Source organism: Octodon degus, unplaced genomic scaffold (genome assembly GCF_000260255.1).
Source record: "Octodon degus isolate 3935 unplaced genomic scaffold, OctDeg1.0 scaffold00030, whole genome shotgun sequence".
Taxonomy (NCBI): domain Eukaryota; kingdom Metazoa; phylum Chordata; class Mammalia; order Rodentia; family Octodontidae; genus Octodon; species Octodon degus.
In genome coordinates this window covers 11,112,985-11,135,873 of record NW_004524606.1, presented here as the reverse complement: position 1 = coordinate 11,135,873, position 22,889 = coordinate 11,112,985, and the positions used below count along the sequence as shown (strand labels likewise).

Sequence of the window (22,889 nt, the reverse complement as noted above, 5' to 3'; positions counted from 1 at the left end):
GATTTAAAACAATGTTTTTGTTAAACATCTCATTATAGGATCTAATTCAGCAACAAAGATAAAACTTGAGAATTTCTAAAATTTGACTTTTTATGAAAATAGAAGTACCTTAAAATTAAGCCAATGGGCCTCATCGTGAACTAGCCTCTTCTCCCTGTATTTGACATCATCCAGAGGACAGCAGGCTTTGTCTCAAACTTAAGGAGTAGAAGGAGATACCTGAAGCCTCTGTGGTTAGAGACTAGGGACAGTGACAAACCTGCAATCTCCAGATCTCTTCACACCAAAAAATTAGTTACTCCTCATCTCAATAGTGTCAAAGTTTAGAAAATGTGCTCTATATTTACTTCTTACTTTTCTATGAGTCCTGAAAACAAGAAAGGCTTTTCCATTACTAAGAGGAAGCCATTCCAATAAGCAGCTATTTAAAAACCTAGAGCTATGCCTTTGAAAAGAATCTAAGGTGGCACCTCGGGGCTCTGAGTACCACCATGACAGCAAATAAATCCAACAATATTGGAACTACAGTAAATTACAAATCTTTTAAACTCTATCACTTCACTGAAAAAAACTCAGTATTATTGGTAATATTCTACTTTGGGGATTCGGTAATAGGCACACAATGAATGAATATGTTACCATACTTAATTACATGCAAAGTAAGTGCCATATGCTTTAAGAATACATTGGAAATAATACAATTAGAATATAATAATATAGCACAAACTTATGAAGATTTCCATACTTACTCTGACGAAGGATAAACACAGCTTACAACCATGACATTCTGAAATAACAAAAATTGGATTTACATTTGAGTGAAAAGTACAACATAAGTTTAATCATTTGTATTTTAATTCCTCAAATTCATCCTATTTATTCCATGTTTGCTAATAAGAAAAACAAATGATTAAAAATAAAATCTGATAAAACCTGAACAGGTCCTGAGTTCAATTCCCAGGACCAAAACATAAACAAAGGAGGGGGCTTGCAGGTTAGCTCAGTTGTTTAAAGTGCCTATGTGGGCAAACTTAAGTCAGGCACAGGGGACTGTAGTTTGATCCCCAGCTCCACATGCCACACCAGACCTGCCCTTAAGGCAGCCTGAGCCAGCCACAAAAATAAAGGGAAAGCCATAAAGTAACAATGACGCATAAACAATATACTGTACTACTAAACCTTTTTTGATCTTTCTTTACCCTAGTTATTCATATAAAGGGCTAGAATTATGCTTTCTTTCAAAAGCAATTAGGAACTGAAGTACTCAGCCTGAGTGTGAGGTCTTTCCTCATATAAGGCAATGCCCAATCCAAAGCTTGCTGCATAATACCATAAACCTCAAGGACAGAAATACAAATACTTTTTTAAAAATAATAAAATACAAATGCTTTGTGCTTTATCTCACAGCCTTACTTTCCATATTTCAGAGGAGGAAACTTTGAGCCTAAGATTAAAGAACTGGCCCAAAGCATCACATCTACAAAGCACTGCAGTCTTAATTTGAAGGCCACACTCCCTGTGACATGTTACCTCTGCATCTACAAATCTCCAAAGGGAAATTATTAAAAAGGTCAGTCAACCACAGTAGTTTTCTGCTCTTTGGTAATCTTATTCAAACGAGGGGACAGAGGCTCAACAAAACAAACTCCCATCAAGGCCCTAAGAACTAATGTAAATCATCACATAAAGACTCTACATTCTGTTCCTAGGGTAAAATACATCGATGTTGACTCAGAACCCCAAAACATGGGACTATGTTTTGAGATCATCTACTTAGAATTAGTAAACCACTAGTCCAATTTTGGTTCCCACAGTTCTCCTCCTGTTCAATCCAGTGTCTTACTTTTCACTCCCTCAAACACTTTGAAGTTTTACACTGTTTCCTTTCTACAGAATGTCCTACCCTTATTAACATTTATTTGCTAATATCTGACCTGTATCTTTCTAGTTCAGAGGTTAATTTAACCACAACTGTGTCCCTGAACTCTAGAAAATTTTAAGTCTGAAAAACACTACTATTAAAGCTAACACATCAATTGTTGAACATTGAGATCTTTTAATGTTGATATACACTATGAATATTTAAGTGGTAATAAGATACTGTTCCAAAACATACAAACTATTACATCAGGCCTTAATCTGCCCCATTCTATAAATTTCTCTAAAATATAAAGCAGAATTTGAAGGGGCTGGCAAGATAGCTCAGAGGACTGAAGTGCCTACTTGGGCAAGCACAGGAACTGCGGATCGAGCACTGCCCCCAGGACAGGGTAAGCCTGCCAAAGTCAGGGCATGGTGGCACATGCCTGTAATCCCAGCGTTGGGAAGGCTGAAAGCAGGAGGATCATAAGTCCAAGCTGCGCAATGAGAGCCTGCAGCAACAACCAAAGATATTTAAAAAATAATAATAATAATAATGATGAGTTGGAAAATGATTTGGGAAAAAGTCAGGATAGGATAGAAAATCTATTTCAGGAAAAGGTATCTAAAAAAGATCTTACACAGTATTCACTTCTGAAATCCATTAGGCCTTAGTTAATGGAATTCCCATAATAAAATAAATACCTTTTCTACTCCTCTGAGAAACTTGTCTGTTCCTGTATAGTTTCTCCTTGGATCTGTTAACAATTCACATAGTCGCTGAATAGTAAAAGGGATACTGTAAAAGAATACAATTATCTAGTTTGAGATCATTAGTTATCAAGCATATTAGAAACATTACCTATTTTGGTAAAGCTTCACTGAGTCACCCATGTTAAGCTACACAAGGCTACAATAAGAAAATGAATGAGCCATTTAATAACAGACAAGACAATCAGCACTGTCTTTTTATTTAACAGAAAGTTTCTTTGCTTTAAAAAGCAATAAAAGAACATCAAAAGATTAAAATGCTTCAAAAATGATTTTAAAATTTATAACATTCTTAAACCATGATCATTTAAAATTAAGAGAAGTAACAGTAATAATCACATTAAGAGTTTATTTACATACAGAAAATTTTTCTCCATAATTGTTTGGCACATAAACATTCCTTTAGGTAGGTATTCAAACAAATTATGATTCTGTTACTGGTTAAAATAAGACAAATTATCCCAAAAGAGGCATTTTAAATACAAATCTGCTCCACTGTTACATTTTTACACACACCATGCTCAAAAATTTGGTAAGGCCCACATATGTTAACTTTGCCAAATGCTTTCATATGAATGTAATTTTTATCTGATCACAGCAAATTCAAATCTGCCATTAACTTGGGACAAAAACCATCTTATAAAATTTTTAAAACTCACTGTAAGTTGGCAGCATTCATCAGAATTCAAATATTAAACAGGGAGGTTATGTGTACTAATTATGACAACTGTAGCTAAAAAGCATAAACATAATCTTCAGACTTCAGCATTTTCCACACAAATTTATTCTCCTTACAGAGATAATTATATACAACTCCTCAAATTAATAGTTAATATTCACAATGTATACTGTTTTGTGTTTTTTCTCTTTTTTTTTTTTTAAACAGGCAGGCCAACATATTATTCTCCAACAAAATAAAACAGCTAAATGAGTAACTCAGTTTCTCTTAACTTCCTATCCCTTTATCTTTCACTGTACCACACACAATGAACAAAACCATCACTGTAATGTTTATAGCATGAATAACTACTAATGTATTCTTACTAAAAAGTTAAAGATTTACAAAAATTTTGAAAAAATTTTGAAAATATTTAAAGTAAATGTTATTCATACATTAAGCCCAAGAATTGATCTTCACTCAATTATCATCCATATAAAAGAAAATTATTTGGACAAAAAGGATAGATATGTGTGTGTATATATATATATATATATATATATATGTATAACTACGACATTCATCATGACAGCTATATTCCTTTTCTTACACTAGTCAGGACAAAGAATCATGTTTAAAATGAAAAATTAAATAAAATGAAAAAGAAATACAAAGCACACCAACAGCATTACTAATAATGAAACACTAAGCTTTCACATCTTTTTATTCATTTTTAAAACACAAATCCATAGTTAATATATAAAACTACTTTCACTTTAAAAATTTAATTCATCTTCCAAGCTGCTTATATCAAACAACAATTTTTCAACTGTCCTTTCTAAAAAGTTTAACTGTGATGCTTGATCATGTTATTTGCATATGTGTATCATGAATTTCCAAATATTAGCAGTATATACCTGCATCATAGCCCCTACCTCTTCTTCATTGCTCTCCCAACCCTAAGTACACTAACATAACAAGTTGTTTCCTTTGTTTTATAACACTAATTAAATTTATATATTATGGCTATATAGCATTTTTAACAATCAAACAATACCAACTGGCAAATATTCAAATAAACATTGGCTACTTGTACCTTTCTTCCAAGTGAAAACTCACACCAAAAATAAATATTTTCTCTTAAATTAGAATTAGCTTTAGCAGATGCATATTTTTAATCTTCCTGTTTAACATTTACTAAATGTTCTGGCTATTTTTTTTTTTTACAAATGTATGCAAAACAATCAAAAACCTTTAGGGTGACTGTCCTTATTTATCTTCTCCTTTGCATCTGCCTGTAAACCTGTTGCCAATTATTAGTATTGTACATGTCTGTGTGTATGTGGCAGGGTAAGTATGTGTTTCAATACAGAAGACAGTAATAGCAGCCTAGGAACATTTCACCAAGTATCCAACAGATGGCACTAAAATGCTGCACAACACTTTTCTCTCATTTTGAGCAAGCTAAAATACAAACACTTCACATAAATAAGTTTCCACTAGAAATACAAATATAACAATAGCATTGAAAATTTCTTTACATCCACAAGCAAGGACTATCTTTTCATTATCTGAAATTCTCCTTGATTTCTTTTTTTCAGAGTACTGTATTATCACTTCTACAGATCTTTCACTTCATTAGACTGCTCCCTAAGTATTTCATTTCTTTGGAATGTTAATGTGAAAGGTGTGGTCTTTCTCTCTTGGTGCTTGTTGTTTGTATACAGAAATACTACTGATTTCTGAGTGCTGACTTTGAATCCTAAATTTTCCCTATTTTCTTCTGTTTAAAACCGTATCAAACCATTCTGTTCTTGAACATATACAGTGTATTGCTACACACAGAACACAGTTTGGAGTTTTTATGTTAAAAATAAAGAAAACCTCTCTACAAATGTCCACTGAGCTCCATAAATATGAGAGCTTATTATAATCTAGAAATACTGCTAGTGAGTAAGAAATACAAATTCTTGTTCACTAGGACAGGCAACATAAGTAGTTGCAGGGCTGGTGAGATGGCTCAGTGGTCTAAAGCACCTACTTAGAACAAGCTTAGCAAAACACAGGGACAATCCCCCAGCCCCCTGGTGGGCTGAGCTGGCCACACACACACACACACACACACACACACACACACAAATAAATAAAAAAAAATTTATAAGTAGTTGTGGTTACAATGATAAATGCTAATAATGTTTATACAGCGTTATGGGCAAAACTAATGCTGGTCACAGTTGATGTGATGCACGTCCTTTACTCAGAGGTGTAAGAATAAACCACATAAACCAACTCCAAATTAATGTATTTGGTAAAACCATACGAAAAATTTGGATTTCTGCTGTTCTTCCATAAGACACAGCACACTGAAGTTTATTTTAATTCATCAAAAATGCTAAGTCTTCCCAGTTTAAAAAAAAAAAAAAATCACTAAACTAAGACCTTAGGGCTGGCCAGATAGCTCAGCTGATTAAAGTGCCTGCTTAGGCAGACAAAGAGGTTGGAGGTTTGATCCCTGGCCTGCTGTGCCGGCCCCACCCCGGGGGCAGCTGAGATGAGATTAAGATTTGGCGGGTTGGTCCACACCTGTAATCCCAGCACTTGGGAAGCTAAAAACAGGAGGATCACTATGAGTCCAATCTATGTAGTGAGACCCTGCAGACCCACCCTGCTCTAAAATACAAAAAAATAATAATAAATAAATAATAAAGACCTTACCATAAGACTAAAACGCAAATATGGGAGACATTAAAGAAAGCATGCGACAACCAGGATATGATGGTGCATGCCTATAATCCCAGGACTTGTAAAACAGAGGCAGGGGGACCACTGCATGTTTCAGGCCAGCTGGGCTACAGAGTGAGCTCAAAGACTGCCTGAATTACAAAGAGAGACTGTCTCAAAATATAAAATAAAATAGCATGCTGCTCATCGAAAATATGAATCACAAGCCTTCAATGTTGGGGAGAACGGACAGGATCACTACCAAAGGTATACTAGAAAAATAACTGCAAAAAATCAAGTTATTTTAAGATGTACTTAGTTTATTTTGGAGAATTACTTCCCTTGCCTATGAAATAAAAACTATATACAAAAGGAACTGAAAAAACTTGCATAGCTAGGTAGCATCTGTATAGAAACAAAAGTGCCTTCATAATCCAATGACAACTTTTTAAATTTCCAGATGTTAAGGATCCAACAGAAGGATTCTCAAATGGTATTACTCAGATAATATACAAAAGTATTGCCAGTTGACTTTTAATGTAGAAATTATAAAGCAGAATGGCCCACAGGGAGAACACATTCTCACTGCATTTACCTATCTTTATATCTTGTCTTACATAATCTAACAGTGCTTAAGATTTCAGGAAATGATCAATAAAATCTTAGTCCCTATCAGCACTTCAATTTTATCTCCATCAAAGGAAGACTTCTAGGAAGGTACACATGTCCCAAAGACTAATTACAGAAGACAAAGCTCCGCCTTTAAAAGACATTGCTTTTAATTCCAAAGACAGCAACGAACCATAAATAAAAGAGGGTAACTTCTGTATTCCCTATGCAACTAAATGAGTGAAAGGAATCCATCTCTACTTATTTAAAAAAAAAAAAAAAAAAAAAAGAAAATTGAGTCTTTCATACCTAAAAGCACGGGAAATTTAAATCCCAAGAAAGTCACTAAGCATCAGACATATCTAAGCAAAAAGTAGTAATTCAGTACTATTTTTAAAATTTTAGAGATTGGAGATACAGCTTAGTAGCAGAGTACTTGCCCAGTGTTAATTAAGTTCAATTTCAGACAACTACAAAAACAGGATGGGAGAAAAAAACAAAAGTGTAAACATGTCTAAACTGTAAAGAAACCATAATTCCTTATATTCTAACCAGAAAATACATTTGACTAAAACACAGAGATGTAAAATATCTCCCCACTTATTATATTTTACTTTGCTCTCTATTTTTAGTGTTTTTTCTCACATAAGAGAAACAACTTGATATTTAAGCATGAGTCTGATTTCTTGCACTTAACATTATATTCTCAAGGTGCATCCATTTTCCTATAAATGACTTATCTCCTTTATCAAAAATGAGTACTCCAGGGTATGTAGACACTTTTCTTTATCCATTCATTTGCTGCTGGACAGAGGGCTGCTTCAAAGATTTAGCTACAGCCCACCCCCTACACACAAACACACACACACACACACAGAGGCATGTACATTTCACTCAGATTCTAAGATACAAAAATCAGATAATCCAACCTTCGTTAAAGAAGCAACCCTATCCCCATCAGAGAGACATACCATAAAGCAACAAAATATCACAGTAAATAACAAAAGCCATAAAATCAGTCTATTGAGAAAAAATAGCAAAACAGCCATTCACACTTTAATCTATGGATGTGATTTTACTGTATCTTTCTAATGTGTCTGCCCTGATGCAAACTAAATGGAAACTAGTATGTATCTCTCAATTATCAGGAGCTAAAGAGATTCCAGTTTGTCCATTTTATTTTCTCTCTTCTTAAAGACAAGATTTCACTACATACATTCAAGGATAGCCTTGGGGCTGGCCAGACAGCTCAACAGATTAAAGCACCTTAGGCAGATGGCTCCCCTCTCCCCTGACCCCTGGCTGGAGCCCTGAGGGGGTGATAGAGACTGGGTATTGTGGTGCACACCTGTGATCCCAGCCCTTGGGAGGCTGAAAAACAGGAAGATCACTACAAGTCCAATCTACATAGTGACACCCTGTAGAAATGAATTAAATACATTTAAGAAGAAGAAAAAAAAAAAAGAATAGCCAAGAACTCATGCAACCCTTTTACCTCAGCCTGCCAAGTACCTGGAGTATAGGCACGAGTCACCATGGAATCACTATTCCTGGCTAACAGTCACTTAAGTACTGAATAGTTATAATTGGGGATCTAAATTTATGGTAGTTTGGCTCTATACCACAACTTATCAACAGTACCACAGTGCCTCATGTGGACTGTCTATTATTAAGTCTTTAAAAAGTCAGAAACAGCAATAGATTATCTTTAAGTAATATCCTCTAGCTTTACCTTTTATATAATATACATATAAATATTCACTCATGTTTATTTTATACCTCAAATCAAATGCTTGAAATCTGAAATTAAAACGTCACTGAGAAATGAAAAGTAGGGGCCAGGGAGATGGCTCAGTAGAATAAGCGATTGCCTGGCAAGCGCAAAGGCCTGAGTTCAATTCCCAGCTGTGAAGAAAGAAAAGAGAAAAAAAGACAGAGAGACAGAGACAGAGAGACAGACAGACAGACAGACAGACAGACAGACAGACAGACAGACAGAGACAGACAGACAGAGAGAGACAGACAGACAGACAGAGAGATTTTAAAAATTAAGAGAATAAAGAAACTAACCTCTTTCAATAACCCCAAGGCCACAAATATCATGTTCGGATCAGTCATCACCCCAAAATTAATTTATAGTACTTGTCAAAGATTTTTAAGCAGCCAGACACACAACTGTAATTCTAGCAGTTGGGAGGCTAAGGCAGGCTCTGAGTTCAAGGCCCACCTGGGCTAAAACGTATGTTTAAGACCTGGCTGAACTTCATAGCAACTCTCTCCCACCCCCTAAAACAGCAAGCAAGCATACCCATTTTAATTCAGTGTGCTTGTACTACTCTCATTTTATTTTTAATCAAATAAATACAAAATCAGCTTTCTGTTAGATGTATTTTTGCTTTTCAATTTGAAGAATGTGATTAGGCTGCAGGTGGAGCTCAGTGACAAGAGTACTTGCTTAGCACTCGTGAAACACTGGTGCAATTCCTGTACCACACACAGAAAATTTATTAGAGTAACACATCAAATTATATTTTTACTGGACAAAGTGGGGAAAAAAGTTGAGATAAAATAATGACAATCAATTCTCAAATAATTATATGATTGAAAAGAATAAAGCAAACAATACTGTACATTCAGTAGAATTACTCAATCCACAAAACTCTATCTCTAATAAGCAGACAACTTAGTAAACAAGATTGTCAAAGGAGTCACATAAAAGATTAAGAACCAGTCCTTGCTGGTAGATAGCTCAGTGTAATAATAATAAGTGCTTGCCTGGCAAGCACAAGGTCCTGAGTTTGATCCTCAGTGCCACCCATCCCTCAAAAGAAACAGAATCTTGGGGCTGGCCAAATAGCTCAGCATATTAAAGTGCCTGGAAGCAGGCACAGGAGCAGGGGGTTTGATCGCTGGGCCTGCCATGCCAGGCCCACCCCCAAGGTGCACTGAGACAGCAATTGAGACTGGGCATGGTGGTGCGCTCCTGTAATCCCAGCTCTTGGGAGGCTATAAACAGGCAGATCACTAGAGTCTGATCTAGTAGTGAGACCCTGAATACCCTGTAAACCCTTCCCTAAAAATACAAGGAGGAAAAAAAAGAACCAGTCCTTCAGCTGCTGAAATGTCTGGAGCTAACTGTAAAACAAACATAAAATTAAAAGGTATGATTTTAAACTATGAAACACATAAACGCTCATACATTTTTTAAAGTATAATATGGCACCCTCTCAGGTACAAAATGAAGAGTCAAAAGTATGTGCACACATAATTAAAACAATCATGTGAAACATTTTCAGAAACAAGGAAACTAATCATATAGATTCTAGCAAATTCAGAGCAGAAAACTGACAGGACTTTAATGATAAAAGATAAACAGTACTCATCTCTCAGCTAACTATATTGCTCCTACAAATGACATACATGTTGTGCTTTTTTTCCTGACCTCACAAATACGGAGCAATACTCCATATTTAATACTTAATAGTGAAATTAGTTTAGTATCAATAGTGAAATTCCCTATTTCAAAAAAGTCTTACAAGTAAACAACACTGTCAAGTGAGAAGTAGCACTGAACCAGTCAACTTAACATCTGTATTCACTATTCTTTTGTTTTTGGCCCGTTCAGCCAACCCTGAGGGTTGGGGCTGGTGGGGCATATGGTGCCAGGATCCAACTACAATCCCAAGACTGCCTAAGCTTGCCTAAGCAGGCTCTTTAGACTGCTGAGCTATCTCGCCAAGCCCTATATGATTTCTCCTTAACTGCTTAGGAATGTAACGTACGTTCTCTGTATCTTTAAAATTCCACTGTAAAATGATTAGCTACCAGCAAGTAGGAAGAGGATTTTTATAAATCGCTGTTTAATTTATATTCTTCATTATAATCCCAAGCAGAAAACATAAAATAGCAATAAATATTTTTAATGTATTCTTTTATTTAAAAGTTCAGTTTTAAGCACCTGCCTGGTAAGCATAGGGTCCTGAGTTCAATCCCTGGGTGTGTGTAGGGGGGGTGTGTGTGTGTTAAGTTTTAATTTTTGATGCTTTTTCACCTAAGAAACTAATTTTCATACCAAAGTGTACCTATATCCCACCATCTTCTATAAAATTTTAGAAATTCAAAAGCAATTCTTAAAAGACAAGAAAATGACCTCTAAAAGTAAAACTACTGAAGCATTCAATTGCGTAATTTTTTCCATGTCCTGGTTAAAAAAAAAAAAAAAAAAAAATGCAGACAATACTTTTCCATGTTGCTCTCTGGCTTCCGTGCATCTTTTCTATACTTGCTGGAGAAGCAACTACGTTCAAGTACTTTGCTGGACCTTGTTTAGAAATGACAGCCCTGTTCTCTAGAAGTTTGTAGTTGGGGGGGGGGGGTGTCAAGCAAACAATAGAATTTATATATTTAATTCAAAGAGGAAAACACTATGATCTAACAATATATACAATTTAGAAAATGGCTAGGTTTTACGGTACAAAATAATAAACAGCCTAATAGACTAAAGAAACAAACAAAAAAAAATTAACAATAAGAAAAACAGCAAGGTAATAAGACCAAAAAGAGATTATAAAAAATTCATAAAAGGGATAACACAAACTCCATCACTTATAATCAAAGAAATAAATCAAAAAACACAGATATAATGAACTGCAACACCTGCACTTAATACATACATGTAGAAGCATAAACAAACATTTTATGAAATGGATAAATTCAGATTTTTAATTGTGCACACTCTTTAGCAGTGATACTGATGCAAATTACATAAAGCAGCAATTATGCACATATTCAATACGACATTCAAAAGAAAATATATACAAGGATGTTCTCTGTAAGCCATGCCAGTAATAGCCAACCAATAAAGGCCCACTATCAATAAAGACAGAAGCATATAAACTGTAACCTCTTTAGGCATACAAACCACGTATTTTTTATGTACTGATTATAAAGATGTCAAAATTCTTCTAAAAGAAAACTACAACTAACATTTAACATGATTCTACATTATTTTGCATGCTTCCATAATATTTGAGAATACTTCTAACACATGAACACTTAAGTTATTGTAAACGGGAGAAATGTACTAGAAATGATAACTTCAAAGAAAAAGTACAAAATTCTCAGTTTTTAAAAACATACACATGGGCTGGAGAGATGGCTCAGTGGTCTAAAGCACCTACTTGAAACAAGCTTGGCAAAGCACAGGGACCGCAGTTCGATCCCCCAGCACCACATGCCAGCCAGCCCCGGGCCCTGGTGGGCTGAGCTGGCCACACACACACACAATAAATAAATGTAATAAATAAATAATTTTAAAAAAAAGAAAATAAAAAAATAAAAACATACACATTCAAAACAAAATCAGAAAGACAGTGAACATGTTTAGACATATTACTATACATAAAAACACAATTACAAATGAAAATTATTTATGTGTCACTGACTAATAAGACTTAAATTTTGCCTGATTAGGATAAATGATTCATAAACTGTTACTCCAAAAATCAAATTGAAAATATAATTTCAAAATATTTATGGATCAAAGATGAAAAACAAATTGTTTACATATGCTCAAGCATTTAGTAACTGTTCAAATCATTTTCAACTAGATGAATTACCTACTGCCTGGGTTAAGAAATTACAAATATTTATCCAATAACCTAGTCATATATTTAGTCCAAAGTAACTTTAAAAAGTTTTTAAAAATTCATTATTAATAATTAACACAATTAGCTTAGTGATCACAAAAGTACTGTACAATATGACTTGTTTCACTGACAGTTGTTATTTTTCGAATTACAACAGTTCAATTTAAGCAAAGAGGAGTCACTAATAATGTCTTTGTGTATATATATTCTCATTTTGAACACATTCAGAGTTTTTCTTCTACAACATACTTTTAATATAACATGGGGCATCTTCTGGGAATGTTTTTAAAAAATGTTTTAAAAAAGGATATATATCCACATGATTAAACAACTTGAACACCAAAACTAAGCCTCTTTCATGCCTTTAAAGTTGCAGAGAAAACTACAGTAGATAAACTCCAAAGACAACTTAACACCCCTTCACAGACACAGATATTTTAGGAAGAGACATAAAGTCAAAGTGTAAGCATCTGACATTTTAAGCAAAACTGTTGAATATAAAAAGAGGAATATTACACTTAACAAAGACTACTACACTATTGTACTTCAAATCCAATGTGATTCAACAACTTAAAAGATCATTACCTAAAATTATACACAACTGAAATTCATGCAAGTAAAAACCTACCTCTAAATAGGAATTTTTGGTTAATATAAATTAACTGTCATTCCACCCCCAAATTGCTAATGCCCAACAAAACACTGAACAGTTCAATTTCAAAAGTCTAAATATACAAATTTCTATGAAGAATGTAAAATGTCAGGCACAACACATTTTTTGAAAGATCACTTTTATTTTAGTGCAGAAAGTCTTTTTTGTTTTTCATGTTTTATAAAGAACTTAAAATGATTACTTCTTGGGGGGGAACTGAAAATTTCTAAAACTAAACAGTATTTTCTAAAACTTTTTTTTTCATTTTAAAATATGATTTAAAACAATGATATACAAATTCTACAACACATATAAAGACAATAACAAATATACAATGATAAAGAACATCAAAATACTTCCTGATGACTTTGTTGTCATAGCTATGTAGTCTAAATATCACTCACACATTAAGAAGGCTCATGCTTTTTTAAAACAGCTGTAAATATTTTACAATGCTTGTAAATTAATGATCAAGAAATACTGTAACTAAAATCAAATTTATTTTAATAATCAGCAAAAGGAAGGAAAAATATTTAAAATAGTGTAAATACATACCCATTAAATCCAGTGACAATTTTCAGTATTCTTTCCTTCATCTCATCAAAGGGAATATATTCTACATTAGGATTTGGAGGACCTCTTGGTTCAGGAGCTGAAGTTCTGAAATCATCCATCACTTTCTCCAGTTTGAATATAAAATAGCCTTTAAATTGGGACCACTGAATCCTATAAACAAAATATATATATACATATATATATATAATATGATTTTAACATATCATGTGGCAAGATATTTATAATTCTTGAACATAACGCACAAATCCAGAAACCCACAATGAAGCTAAAACATAGTATAAACAAAAGTGAGAATGCTTTTGTTCAAGAGTATGCATCATACACAATCAAAATGTTCACAAGCTCCAACTCAATCACATGCCTCCAACTATTGTGACTGAAAATCAAAATCTGATTAAATCTTTTAAATGAAGTATTTCTGTCTGAAAGCCTACACAGAGGTCCCTTTCTTAGCATTTTGGGTTTGTGTGTGTGTGTGTGTGTGTGTGTGTGTGTGTGTGTGTGTGTGTGTGTGTGTTTTTTTTATTTTGCGGAACCGGAGGATTGAACTTAGGCCCTTGCACTTGCCAGGGAAGCGCTTATTCCACTGAGCCATTTCCCCGGCTCCTCCTTTCTTAGCATTCTAAGAATATTAAACTTTGACTCTATCTCTTATAATAAATTTAAAGAGTTGTTACTGATTCATTTAAGGAAAATCAGAAAACAATCCACACTTTGTTTCAATATCCAAGTGTACAATGTTTACAGGGACTAGGTAAAACTTCTTGTCTTACAGCTGTTAAAATAATGGCATAAACTTGAGTTATCACCCTTTTTCTTTCTTTGCAGTGAATATTCTCAGGATCTCATAGACAAGAACCTAACCAGTTTGACATAATAAAAATACCTAATTGTTTTATCTCCTTTTCACATCATCATTCACTCAAAATAATGCCTTTCTGAACTTCACCCTCACATTTCACTACTAATGTATGAGGAAATTTTGTGATCACACCTATATGAATATTTCAGCATAAATTTCAGGAGATACCAGAGTCAGGAATGTCAACCCCTTCTACAGACTCTACTTAAATATAATTACACCAAGTGACTCTTTTGTCCCCTACACCAACTCTATGAACACTAGAATAATAGTTTACAAACTGTGGTTAAAAAAAAAGAAAAAAAGAAAAAAAAAAAAAAAAAAGCAAACCCTCTGTCATAAGAGTTGACTTTTTCACTGCGCCATTGTATTCACTGCAGTGGTGGATAAAACTAATTGCACTGCAGTGCTAACCAAAGGAGTAGTAGCGCAAAGCTACTAAAAGTACTCATTAATTTTTTTACAGTAACAAACCCAGTTTGTTTTACTTAAAATGTAGTAATTACTAATTGCATTCTACATATTTTCACATTCCATGTAACAAAACTCAGAGATATATAAAAAAGACCTGCTGTATGCATTTTTTTTTTCCCCAAAATGAAAGGAAGGGTTTATTTAGCTCACAGTCAGTGGAGGTTTCAGTCTATGCTCAGCAGGCTCCAAAGCAGGGTGGCACACAGCAGAGAGCAACCATTCATGGCAGAGGCAAAGAGCAAGGAGCAAAACAAAGAGTAGCACCAATAATGGTTACAGACAGCAAGACTGTCTCCCTTTAGCTGCCCTCAGACTATACACCCCAGGTTGAGTGTAGTACTCACACCCATAATACCAGCAGTACTCAGACCAGTAATTCCAGTAGCACTCATACCCATAATCCCACAGGATCATGAGTTAATCACAGACTCTAGAAGTCCGCCACAAGACTATAGAAATATAGATATGAAATAAAAAGCCTACTGTACCAAGGGAGCAGGGAGCAATAGAAAGAGCCAGGGAGAGGTGCTGTCTCATATAAATTCTCAGAAAGCTGCGATTCAAGGCTGCAGATAACAGCTTCTTCTAGTGCCCTGTTCTTTGATCCCTCCCTTGGGATGTTATCAGCTAGCATTTGTGTGGACCTAGTGTTAGGCAAATGGTAGAAGTCAACAGAGATAGTAGTTTGTAGTCACTTAATTACGTACATTCCTTAGCCTGCCGTTAGCCCTCAAAAAATGTGAGATGCTTCTGAAGCTCTGGGCTCACTTGGAGAGAGAATAATCTCAGTGAGACCTCTGATGCTGTATTCATCAGGTCTTCTCATTTCTTTCAGCAACTACTCTTTTTTTTTTTTTTTTTTTTTTGCGGAACTGGGGATTGAACTCAGGCCCTTGGGCTTGCCAGGGAAGTGCTTATTCCACTGAATCATCTCCCTGGCCCCACTCTTAACATACAACACAAGACTAAGGTCCTGAGTTTGATCCCTGGTACCACCAAAAACAATTAATAAAATAAAATAAAATAAATAAAAAAATACAAGACTGCATGAGGCTTTGTGAGGACAACCAGACATAAACCATAATTCCGCCACTGAACCTCCCAAAGACTCATGCACATCCCTTTGTGAAAAGGGCATGTTAGTCCATCTCTAACCGTTGCCGAAGTCCTAACGGTTTCGGCATTGCTGAAAAGTCCAAGTCCCAAGTCTCTTACAAGATCCAAGCAAACTCTATACTATGAGCCCCTGTGCAAAAGGTAAGTTAAACACTTCCAGCATTCAAAGGCACAAGATAAACATTACCATTCTAAAAGTTGCAAACTACAGAGGAATACAAAGTATTGGAACCAACACAATTCCAAAATCCAGCAGGGCAAACATTAAATCCTATAGTTCCACAGGGAACATCTGAAGCAATCTGTGATGAGTTGAGCTCCAAAGCCCTTACACGGCTCTGTCCCTATGGCACTTGGGGTGGTAGCTCCCATGGCTTCTATCTTATGCCAGCTTTGACCCCTTCCCTTGCAGTTTCCTTTAGATGATCCATATTCCTAGCTTTTCCAAATTTTGGGGGTTTCCAGTAATAGGCTTCTCACGCACAGTTTTACACACTGCCCTCCTAAGGGCACACTTCCTGGCCTCCCAGGACTTCTGAAATCAAGGCTGGAAGCCTTCTTAATCTCAGAACTCCTGCATTCTTCATGCACCTAAAACCAGTGCCACGTGGATGATGCCAAGGTCTGCTGCCAGCTGGAGCAGTAGCCAGGCTTTCTTCTCTATTGGCTATAAGAGTCAAGTGCCTGGATTGCCAAGCACTCTGACCCAGATTCTGAGGAATAAATTCTTTGTGCCAGTGCCATTCTTGAACCTGGTGTAGCCACTGTCACCATTCTGGAACATGGATCTTCAACCTTTTCCCCAAGGCCTGCAGTTCTCAAAAGACAACCCTTGAACATGCTGCCAGCTGAATCACCAGCTATTTTTCACAAATTAGTTTTTACATAGAAGGATTCCCACACAATCCTTACTCATAAATCAGAGGAATGTTAGATATATTTTCAAAAATCATTGAACAGAGCCTGTCAATTCAAGACAAACAACTACAAAGTACTGTTGTAAATGATAAAATTTAAAACTTTCAAGCCAGTAATGAACTTGGAAGCTTCTGAGCACAGCCTCATGATTCTGCAATTAATTAGTGTTGATGGCAGATACTGTGATACCAAAAATATGAGCAATAAAACAAATAATTTAAATCAAAATAAAACTTTATGCAACAAAGACACTATAAACAGTGAAAAGTCAACACATAAAATGAGAGAAAAGGGGTGGGGAGATGCTCCACGGTCTAAGCACCTGCCTGGCAAGCTCAAGAACTCGTGTTCCATACCTGGTACCACATGCCATGCAGGCCCAGGAACCTGAGGCCCGCTGTGCAGGCCACCGAAACTGCACAAGGTGGCACACACGGAACTGCGTAACGAGACCCTGTGCCAAATAAATGAATGAATGATTAAAAAATGAGACAAATACTTATAAATCTTGTCTCTGAAAAGGGGCTAATATCCAGTATATAGAACTCCTGGTTGGGCATGATGGGGCACACCTGTAATCTTAGCACTCAAGAGGCTAAGTGCTGTTGTGAGTTTGAGACCAGCCTGGGCTACAAAGTGAGCTCAAGGCCAGCCTGAACAGCATAGCAAGACTGTCTGAGAAAGACAAAAGACCAAGACCAAACAAACCAAACCAATCAACCAACCAAAGAACCCTCTTACAACTCAAAATCAAGAATTCCCACCCCTATTTAAAAATGGACAAAAGTAAAAAATAGACATTTCTACAAATAAGATACTGTAGAGAAATGGCCAATAAGCCCCTGAAAAGATGCTCAATATACCTAAGGACAACAAATCAAAATTACTTCACATCCATAGGATGACTATTACCGACCCTTAGAATCTCCTACGTCCCCTCAATATTAAAACTGGCTCACAAAGATGTAGAGAAACTAGAAACCTTATCACTCACTGCCAGTGGGAACACTGTCAAGTACTGTGGAAAACAATATGGGGGGCAGTAAATCACAGAATACAAACAATTCCATTTTTGAGATCTGAGGAACCAAAAGTAAGGACTGAACATAAAGAACAAACAACAGAGAAAAGGGGAAAAAAGGAGGAAAAAATCATATAAGTATATAAGCAGGATAGCTAAGATGATCGGGTAACTAATTTATATCAGAATTTGTACCAGATTTTTTTTTTTTTTTTTTTTTTTTTTTTTTTTTAAAGTAAGGATCTACAGGGCTTACACGGTCTCACTACTAGACTGGACTTGTAGTGATTTGCCTGTTCAAAGCCTCCCAAGAGCTGGGATTACAGGCGTGTGCCAGCACACCCAGTCTCAACTGCCATCTCAGCATGCCCCAGGGGCGGGGCCAGAAAGACAGACCCAGGGATCAAAAAGTGCTTTAATCTGCTGAGCTATTTGGCACGCCCTTCAATTTTTTTTTTTAAATGTATTTGGTACAGGATCTCACTACACAGCTTGGACTCTCAGTGATCCAAATGCCATGCTGGCCCTGACCCAGGCACACCAAGTCGGCCACAGAGACTAGGCATGGTGGCATATACCTGAAATCTCAGCTCTTGGGTTGACTAAAACAGGAGGACCATGAAGAGTCTGAAGCAGCATAACGGGACCCTGTACCAAATACATAACTTTTTTTAAAAATCCAAATTCCTAATGTTTTATGAATCCAGATTTCCAAAAAGAAAATTTTAAATCTCATCTTTCCCCACTAACCATTCGCCATGAAAACCCAGAAGAGAACACAATAATGAGAACAGCCAAACAAAGAGAAAAGGATGAGGAGCTTAGAAGAAAACACTAACCCTTAATTAAGGCAGGAATTAAGTTTCAGGAAACAGACAACATTTAAGTACACTGTGTATTTTAACTTCCAAATAGATCAGCAGTTACACTACACTAGATTCAACTGATGCAGTTTATGTGATGCTATGTCATAAATAAACACACACACACACATACACACAAATGGGCCTCTAAAGGATACAGATACAGCTTTTTTTTTTTTTTGTGGAACTGAGTATTGAACTCAGGCCCCTGTGCTTGCCAGGCAAGTGCTTATTCAACTGAGCCCCAGCCCCCCAGATACAGTTTTTTACTGGATACTGATGAAAACAAAAAAGATACTTTCCTGAATATTACATAATTCAGGAACTAAAACAAGTCACTCACAAATCAACTAAAAATATGGCAACAAAAAGAATTTTTAGGGCTGTTGGAAGACAAAAACAAAAACCTTAGTTTTCAAAATAATGAAATTATTCTATAGATGTTCACAAACATTTAACTTCAGAATAAATTTTTCCACAAAAAACTAGCCCCCCCCCAAATAAATCATACTTAGAACTTAAATGTACTTTGCTAAAAACTCACCTGAAGAATTTACTGAAAATTCATCACAGATTAATTTTTTGAGTCATCTCCCTTGGCTTTTTTAGTTCTTTTCCCTTCTTCTCTTTCCATTTTCTCCTCTAAAGAAGTTAGCTCACAGCACTAATAAGTAGATCTTTCTGTTAAACTCTGCCGTAACTTCTTTTATTCTCCATTGCAACTTAAAAGTTCATGCTAAAACATACTTCCCTCAGCACTCTACAAATTAAAGGTATTTTTCAGAAGCCCAAGGATAAAACAAAACAAAAACCTCTCTATTTCCAGTTCTAGAAGAATTTCATGGCTAGTGTCTGATACCTCAATTGTTGCCTTCTACAGTTCAAATTCTAAAATTATTCTCAGGAATTGGGAGCACAACTCAATGTTAGAAGAGCTTGCCCAACATGCTGAAGGCCAAAAGTTAAAACTCCAAAATTACAAGCATAAAATAAAACGGAGGGCTGGCCAAATATCTCAGTTAAAGTTCCTGCAAGCAAGTGCAGGGGCCACAGGTTCAATCCCTGGCTCTGCCCTGCCGAGCAAACTGAGATGGCAATTGAGAGCAGGCATGGTGGCGTATGCCTACAATCCCAGCTCCTGGGAGGCTGTAAACAGGAGAATCACTATAAGTCCAATCTAATAGTGAGACCCTAAACATCCACCCTGTAGACTTTTCCCTAAAATAAAAAAAAAAAAAAAATTATATATATATATATATATATATATATATATATATATATATGAGAGAACCCTGTAGTCAGCCTAATTACATACTACATGAACTTGCGGGGAGCAAGGAGGAGCTAACACAAGAAAGCAGCACAGCAGTTAAAGTTCTACCACCAGTAGCGACTCTAAGGGATATAGCAACTACTCCACCATCTGTAAATATCAGTGGAACATTCAAACGATAAATGAATAAATTTAACCTAGTAAGGCTGACCACTCATGAAAGTGAAAGCTTATAGGGGTTGGGGAGATTGCTCAGTAGAATAAGCGCTTGCCTGGCAAGTGCAAGGGCCTGAGTTCAATCCCTGGTTCCGCCAAAAAAAAAAGGAAAAAGAAAAAAGAAAAAGAAAATGAAAGCTAAAGCTTATAAAATGCACACTCTTCAAAAGGCAGGTATTTCAGAAACCAGGAGACACAAGACTGGAAAAATTAATGATTTGTCTGAGAAACATACATACGTAGTTTGAGTACTGAATTAAGACTGGTAAAAATAACAGTGAGAAAGGCTCAAACAAAATCTAGACAATATTTGAAAGAATTTAAAAATACATAAAGAAAAAGATTCATTTGTGTTATGCTATATACCACTTTATATTTACTGAACATGAAAACAAAACAATGGGAGAAAACAAGAGTCTAGAGCTGAACCACATGTAGTCATTCACAAGTGACCTCAACCTTCAGATATCAAAAACCTCAGATGTTCAAGCACCTTATAGAAAATAGAATATTTGCATATGACCTACATATTCCCATACGCTATACTCATCTCAAGATGACTTACAATATCTGATGTAATACAAAATCCATGTAAACTTTGTTAGACCCAATTTTCCAGCAAGCATTATCCATGCACAACTGGTTAAATGTGCTGATGTGGAACACACAGTAGATACTGAGGGCTGACCACACACACACACACACACACACACACACACACACACACACAAATATGGAAAGTTGGTATATGGTGAAGAGCAGACTAGTTTGGGAAATAATAGAACTACTTTAATATTTGAAAGTAAAAGAGAATGTCTTCTTTGTCTCTTCCAATTAGATCAACAGTGTAAGCACTGCAAAAAATTGGAAAAGACAAAACAGAAAAATAAAAATTATCCATTATCTGTCCATTCAGTTATCACTTAGATACATTTTAGTGTATTTTTTTCACAGAACAGTATTTCTTAATTTACTTAAATTTGATCACTACGGTTTACTATCCCCTTGTCCTCTACTCACTATGGGTATCTTCACATGACAAATACTTCTTGAAACAAGATCTTTAGTAACTCTGTATTTGTTGATGTTGTAGTTTATCCAATAACCAGTATTTTTTAAAAGCTGGGAATGGTGGCACATGCCTATAATCAAGCACTAGAAGGCTAGAGTATGAGGCTTGCCATAAGACTAGCTTGGGCTACAAAAGAATTCAAAGCCAGTCTGAAAAGTAAGTTTACAGTGAACAACTTAATGCATTATATATGTACATCTATTGCCTAGGAATAGTTTTGTACATGGAATTAGACAAAAGTCGTGTGTGTGTGTGTGTGTGTGTGTGTGTGTGTGTATACACATCCAAGTTTTAGTTTAGTCCTTCAAAACTCCCCAGAGGCACCATACCACCTTCATTATGGTGCCAACAGTAATATCAAAGCCAGGTGTATCAGTGCATGCCTGTAATCACAGCATTTAGGAGGCTAAGGCAAGACCGCTGAGAGTTTGAGGCCAGCCTAGCCTACATACTACATTCAAAGCCAGCCTAAAATACAGTTAAGACTGTCTTCAAAAAAGTATAGAAACACCTGTTTTATCTTTCCAATTAACTTTAACTTGTATTTCCTTCATTTGCTGGTGAAGTTGAGCACTTTCGGCTCTGTTTATTAGCCACCCTAGGGCCTTTGTGCATGTTAAGCACATGCTGTGCTTCTGAACTATATACCCCAGCCCACTAGATTGGGGGGGGGGACAAAGGGGAAGGGAAGGGGGAGATGGGAAGGAGGAGGGGGAAGGGGAGAAGGGATAGAGGGAGAGATCAATCCCCTATAATTACCCATCCTAAGGTTTCTCAACTTTGGTGATTAACCACTGACACATTTTCAGCCAGGTAATTCTCTGTTACAGGGGAACAGCCTGTTATAAGATGAACAGCAACCTTTGGATTCTTCGAAACTAGAGGCTAGTAATGCACATACCCACCTGTTAAGATTTGTGTATAGTTGTCCCCCAAAAGCCTCATGCAATCTTGGGGCAGCTTCTGGAGTTTGTGGTTGATTATTGTTGGTGTGGATGCTGCACTTGCCCAGGGGCAGGTAATATGCATTACAATGTAGGGTTGGAAGAGAAGCTAGCTACTTGAGCTGCTGCCACTTCTGCCTTGTGCTCTTGCTCTTTGCTGCCGCCAAGAAAGATTGCTCTCTACTGTGTGCTGCTCTGCCTTGGAGCCAGCTGAGTGTGGACTGAAACCTCCAGTGACAGTGAGCTAAATAATAAATAAACCTTTCCTTCCTTCATTTTGGGTGTGGGATATTTCTCCCAGCAATGACTGAAGAGTAACTAAGACACCACCTCTAGTTTTACCAATCACAAATATCTCTAAATCCTATCAAATGTTCTTCAGGAGGTTACAATTGTCTCTAACAGATACTGCTCTACCATCACCTCTTTAAAGTTGTTTTGTATTTCCTATATTTTGAAATTATCTTTGAAATGTTATATATCCTGATTTAGAAATTTGTATCTGATATTGACAAAGTACCTGCTTCAACAACAAAATCCTAGGGATGCAAGGATGGTTCAATATTCGAAAATCTATCAATGTAATACACTATGTCAATAGAGCGAAAATTAAAAACCACATGATCATCTCCATT

General features: G+C 36.0%; 1 protein-coding gene across 1 annotated transcript in view; it reads right to left on the bottom strand.

The window, feature by feature from the left end:
* The window catches only part of Ppp4r2 (protein phosphatase 4 regulatory subunit 2), a 72,536-nt gene that overhangs the window by 2,656 nt on the left and 46,991 nt on the right, over nucleotides 1–22,889 (bottom strand). Inside the window, exons 3-5 of the mRNA XM_004629515.2 lie at nucleotides 13,475–13,645; nucleotides 2,566–2,659; nucleotides 750–787 (exon numbers count right to left, since the gene is read on the bottom strand). Of these exons, the coding sequence (XP_004629572.1) occupies nucleotides 750–787; nucleotides 2,566–2,659; nucleotides 13,475–13,645 (303 nt within the window). The remainder of the gene's footprint in view (nucleotides 1–749; nucleotides 788–2,565; nucleotides 2,660–13,474; nucleotides 13,646–22,889) is intronic.